General features: G+C 46.8%; 1 protein-coding gene and 1 long non-coding RNA gene across 2 annotated transcripts in view; one reads left to right on the top strand and one right to left on the bottom strand.

The window, feature by feature from the left end:
- Positions 1–773: 773 nt before the first annotated feature.
- Positions 774–5,123, bottom strand: LOC128077479 (uncharacterized). Its single transcript, XR_008205023.1, has 3 exons — positions 5,002–5,123; positions 1,754–4,118; positions 774–1,032 (listed from the first exon to the last, which is right to left on the bottom strand). It is a non-coding gene; the product is annotated as an uncharacterized LOC128077479 (long non-coding RNA).
- Positions 4,782–6,000, top strand: part of FBXW4 (F-box and WD repeat domain containing 4) — a 59,000-nt gene continuing 57,781 nt past the window's right edge. The window contains exon 1 of the mRNA XM_052676698.1: positions 4,782–5,135. Within this exon, the coding sequence (XP_052532658.1) occupies positions 4,858–5,135 (278 nt within the window). The 5' untranslated portion in view covers positions 4,782–4,857. The remainder of the gene's footprint in view (positions 5,136–6,000) is intronic.

The following is a 6,000-nucleotide window of genomic DNA, read 5'->3' as shown; positions in this document are numbered from 1 at the left end:
AAACAAATAAAATAATCCGGGTGACTTTCAGAAAATAGCAGACTGGCAAAACAAACAAACCAAACTCAAAATGCAATGACAAGAAATAGGTGTAGGGTTGGTACTTAGAAAAAGCTGATAGAAGACTGTTCAAAATCAAATGAACAACAGAGTCTAAAATGACGCAATTCTGCTGGCTTGGGGAGGTGATACTTTTTTTTTTTAGCTGCACTGCAATTGAAGAGAACTTCCATAACAGTCAACTGTTGAATTTGATACACGAAAATATTTGACAGTCTATTCTCATTGTCTTATTTTTCAAGCCATCGAAGCGGCTTGGCTGCTGATGAAAATACAAAAGCGTTGCATGTGCCTGGTAAGTGGATAATGAGAGCGACCCCCTTGGTTTAGTATCTCTGTCAGCAGAGTGCAGTGAGAAAAGTAAACACACAGCATCACCGCTGACAAACTGATTTATGGAATTGTTTGTTTTCATAATTTTCAGCATGGCTACGAATAAAGGTCCCGGTCCTGCGGCTGCTGAGTACCTCGTAGGGATGGCTGCTGGCTGCGCGCCCTTCGCTCTCACTGAGAGCTCCCTGTAGCTGTGGTTTGGAACTACACAGCATAGGGTCTGTTGGGATTATTGTTAAGGGAAGATTTTTCCTCGTCCTTTTACAGAACTCATACCAAATAGTTTCTAGTTCTGATTTCTTCTGGCAGCCTTTTTATAGGTAAAACCAAATCGATACGTATAAACCGGGGGAAAAAAAGAAGAAAATTCACTCTTAAATTCAGCATAACCTTTTAATTTTATCCTCTTTAATCCTTTGATATTTTTTTGTGCTTCTACTGCAGAAAAGCAATTCTGCTAATCACCTTTGTGCCAATCCCTGCATTCCTGACAATAGCGTGAACAGCTTCCATCAAAGTCTTTGATGTGGGAAAGACACACACACACATATAATCTGAAAACAATTCAGCTCCTCGGTTCTCAATGGCGAGCACTCTGCTTTAATAGAGTGCAAGTTCCGTGGAGGTTTCTAATCCTTTCTGCCAAACAGAAGAGACACAGTCAGGTAGCACACCTTATTCAGAAGTTAAAATAACATGTTACTTGCTCTCAGAGAAAATCAAAACAACTCAAGATCAAAAACGGATTCCGCCAACCTGAACGGGATAGACTTTCTACTCAGATAACTCTTGATCTAAGTGTGTAACAAGTAACCTGCTTTAATCCCTCAAAGCGATGGTGTTACAGATAAGTACTGTAGTAGCAGAGGAGGTGTCTTAAGTTTCAGAAATACACAAAAGCATTGGTTGGAAGGAAAAACAAAACAAAGAGCTGTCCACATGATTGTGTCTTTAGCTGGAAAGGTGTATTTGAGGGCACTGCAAAGAAGAATAAAACCCCTTGAAGACAGGAAAAGAAGAAAGAAAAAAAGAAGAAAAGACAGGCAGGTATTGAAATGGAATTTCTTCCGAGCTGGATTTCATTGACTTGCACTGTTGAAGCATAAGCTTTACAGGTGTCAGCCCTCGTTTTCAGTTTACAAATCCTGCAAGCTATGATGCTGGAATGATCTGCTGCTTCAGCACGGAACCACACACTATTTTCTAGAGGTGCAGGGAGGTCATGAGCCATGAAAGGACCGGAATCTTTGTAAGATTTGTGAAGGCTGTGTTATTTATTGACTTATCCTGCACTGGGCACCTGCACTGACTTCATTATTAGAGTATGACCATTGTATGGAAATAATCACGTTACACGTACCGTTTTAGAAATGCTCCCAAAACTTCTTTGCTTCTTGCTCTTGCAGACAGCTACCTATGCACTTTGTTCAGCTCTGCTGAGAAGACAAGGGCCATCTCAGCCTTCGATGAGCAGCACTGACAGCTCCACAGCAGTCACATCTGCTGAAACCACATCTGAGCAGCGTATGTGCTTGTAGGTCTGTTCCTCTTGCAGAGAAAGAAAGTAACAGATCACAGTGTTTGGGCTAAATTACTGTTGTAAGGCAACTATCCACACTACAAAACAATATTACTTTTAAGAGCAACATATCATTGGTTTCTTCGTAACATTTTTTGTGACACCTATTGGGATGCTATTTGACCTTCTGTATGATCACTGCTTGTAAACATATTTCATCTTAGCCAAATCTTCCACAGTTACTTATATCTTGGGACACAAACTGGAGAGCGCTAAGTCAGACCCTATTTTGTGTATGTACTTCTCAGTATTTTGGATCTGCCATTGCTACATGCTACACTGCACGTGGCACTTTGAACAGTCCCCTTCCAACGTGCACCTTGGTGAAGGACTCGGGCACAAACAAGGCTCCTGCACATTGGGATAAGGGTGTCATAATGTGCAAGGAGATGTCAGACGTGGCAGATGAAGCACTTGCATATTAACAGAGCCTAAAACAAGTAGGGGCCCCTCTGACTGATCTGATATACCAAGTTAGGAGTCGCTAGATCAATTCCTGGCTTAAAGATTTAGTTGCTGTAGGCTAGTCAGTCTTGCTCAAGGGGGAAAAATTCTGATATTGTTTAAAATAGCTTCCCAACAAAAATATATTTATAAATATGTTTCCCATCACTTTCTGTTAAGTGATCTTATCACTCTGTCTGCTAAACTGAAGATCCTGGTATCACCAGATTTTATTTCCTGTTTCAGTGCCCACAAGGTATGATCCCCTCACACCTTACCCTCTTTAGAAAGCTGAACAGACTGAGCACTTTGGTTCTCACTATAAAACATGTTTGACAGCCCTGCAATCCTTCTTACTGCTCTTCTTAGAAAATCCACTAGTTTTTCAACATCCTTTTTGAAATGTTGGCTGGACAAATTATTTCCAAAGCCGTCACAACAGAGTCAAAACCAGAAGTGAAACAACCTCCTGGCTCTTGTTTGTTTCCCAGCCCTTTGCACTGCAGAAAGAGCTCACGTTTAGATGATTATTCATCTTAATGAAGTCTTTACGGAATTGCAGCTTTGCAGGATAGAGTTACATCCTTTCAGTGTGACCTACATTCTTTGTTCCTGGATGTGAGACTTTACATTTGACTTGATTGAAATACGTATGAGTTGATTATGCCTAAACATAACATAAGGTTACGCAGCCATAAGCACCAGTGGCCTCTTCCCCGAGGCTTTATGCCTTCTAAAGACTTTGCTAATAATGACTTCAGATTTTTTTTCAGGTCACTAATAAAAACATCCAAAAATGTAGGATCCATATGCTGTCTCTGTGGAATCCTACCAGAGAAAGACCAACTTGATAATAAACTTCTCTTTATAATAACAATTTACGACAGAGGAGTCAGTCAGCTTTTAATAAATTTAATGTTTCAGACTGCCAAAGTCTATTACAAAAGAGCTGATTATAGTTACATGTTTAAGATTAATGTCATCAAAGAGACACAGAATTCACATCAATTCTCCATAATCTTTTGTTAAGTAACGTTTGTTATATTGCCTCCCTTTCAACTGGCCGCTTCAGTCCTGTACCAGATGTGCTGTTATTTTATCTGAACTTAATCTGAGGTGCTGAAATTTTTAATTGCTCTGGCCATCTGATTCACTCATTATAAACGTTGATAAAATATTTGCTGTCTTCTGATCCTTTAGAATCTCCTTGACTTCCAGGGTGCATTGAAACTCAGTGTAAGTGGACCAGACAGCTCCTCAGCTGGCAGTTTTGAACCTTTCAAATACAAGGCCTCCAGAGCTGATTTAGATAAATGAATATTTGAGTGCTTGAGATTAAACAGATGAGATGACCTCCTGGAACAGGATGCAAGTAAGTCTAAAAGGCCTGTCTGCTATGGTAACCTCATTAAATGCTGAAATTTATTTTCCAGTTCTACAGTGCAAAAGGACCTGCAATTTGAGGTTGGTAAATGATGTCTATACAAAGAATTCTAGGTAGATGATTTACTTTTCATAATTCATATATTTTTTAATTCTGAGGCAGAAGTTTCCTTGAGCATTTCAGGCTTCTGTAGAGTGGAAAATACTGTAAGAAAGAATAAAACAACACTGTACTCATATTTTCCTGCTCCACTGTCTGTGGAGGGCTACTTTGCCATTTTGGACCAGGATCCTCCTGTGTTGTCAGTACTCCAGGCTCCTGTGGATGGCAACAATGACTCAGTTATTATGAACCGTTCTTTGCAGCAATGCACATACATGTATGCACATACATGTACGAAGCGTGAGCACTTTTTCACGCCCTGCTCCATGGAATAGATGGTACCAAATAGTCTGAGAGACCAGCCAGCCTTAAATCCTCTGCAGCAGGGGCCTTTCTTTCATAAGGAAGACCCTTTACTTTAAATGGCTCAGGGAATCTAGGAGTCCAGAACTGCAGTGTAACACCAGACGACCCCTGCTGTCATCTGGTGGGTGACAAGAACTCCTGACTCTGCTCAAGGGTAATTAATGAGCAGTAACCACCCTGCTGTTCACCTTCCTTTGCAGGAGTGCAGCGCCCAGCCAGGTGGTGGAGCAGATGCTCCGGTTACTCACGATCACCATTCTGGCCGTTAATTATTCACGTTATTAACGAATGCGTCGATAAGGTGATGTTATTAATCTCAGCTACGAAGAATAATAACCTATGCATGGGCCGGGGGGGCTGTTTCGTGGCGGATCGAGGTGGGGGTATCCCCGGTACTTCCCGTTAATGAATTAATTTCCTAATTGTTCCCCCCCCGCCCGCCGCCGCCTCCTCCCCCGGAGGGGGGCAGTGACAGGCAGCGGCTCCTGCCCCATGTGACTGGGGAGCGGCTGCCCCCGTCCATGGCTTGGCCTCCCCCGGGCAGCAGCAGCTCCGGCTCCCGGGGAGGAGGGGCAGGAGCTGCTGCTCCATGGGGAGGAAGAGCAGCCCCCGATCCCCCCGGGCGGAGGGGGGATCCCGGGCCGCCTCCCCCCCCTCCTGCCCTTCCTCCTTCTCCCCCTCCTCCCCGCTCTGGGCCTTACCCGAGGAGCTGCTGCTCCTCATCTGCTCCTACCTGGACGTGCAGGCCTTGGGCCGCCTGAGCCAGGTCTGCCGCCGCCTGCGCTTCCTCAGTAGCCGCGATCTCCTCTGGAAGCGCATAGCCCGCGGGTGCCTCAATTCCGGCTTCACCCAGCTCGGCACCGACCTGTAAGCTCGGCCTCCGCGGTGGAAGGGCGGGGGGGAGGCGGCCGCGGCGACTAGGAAAGGCCGGGGATGCCGCGGCCTAGCTGGTTGCTAAGGGGCGTGCTGCGCTCCTGGCGTAGTCGCTAAGGGGGGCTCCCCGCTGCCGTAAGGGGGCGGAGGGAAGAGGGGCGCTATTCTCGAAGCGCGGCTGCGCCGTCGCTGCTCCGAGAGGGGCGGCGAGCGCGGGGGAAGCGGCGGGGCCGCCCTGCCAGGGGAGGGACTGCAAGCGGCGGCGGGTTCTGGGCCTGGATGCGCCGGCAGGGCTGCCGTGTGGGGGGCAGCGCTTCCTGCTGCCGCGAGAGCGTGGCGAGGGCTCGCTAAGCACCAGGTCCGGCAGGAGCGGCCCGCAGGTACTGGAGCTCAAGGGCCTCTCCAGATGAGCTCGGCTCCCCGGAGGCCCCCCCCTGCACAAAGCAGTGTCTGAGCTCGAGAGCTCTGAGCCGGGGGAGGTGGGCTCTCCCTCACAGCTCCTGAGCCGCACTGCCTTGCCTGTGGCTGCCGAGGCCTCAAAGACCTTGGAAAAGTAGCTGAGAGGGAGCAGAATCTGAACTGGCAGCTGAGGAAAGGCCTGGAGAATGAGCCTAGATGTGCTATTAGAAGTGCAAGGCTTGGTAGCTTTGCTCTGTGTGGCACCAGCATCTTTCTGGAGGTGCTTTTGGGCTTTGGGCCTTGATGGCACTTGGTAAGAACCCACAGGTTGTGTTTCCTCTCTCCCCTTTGCTGGCGTGCAGAAAGCCACTCGGAGGCATCCACACCTCGTGGGCTTCCCTTGCTACCTCAGGGATCCCAAAAGGGAGTCCATGTGCTTAAGGATCTATGAATCCCTTCC

This window comes from Tympanuchus pallidicinctus, unplaced genomic scaffold, assembly GCF_026119805.1.
Source record: "Tympanuchus pallidicinctus isolate F22 unplaced genomic scaffold, pur_lepc_1.0 scaffold16, whole genome shotgun sequence".
Classification (NCBI taxonomy): Eukaryota; Metazoa; Chordata; class Aves; order Galliformes; family Phasianidae; genus Tympanuchus; species Tympanuchus pallidicinctus.
Note: the sequence above shows the minus strand (reverse complement) of the source record. Positions and strands in the feature narration are given on the sequence as shown.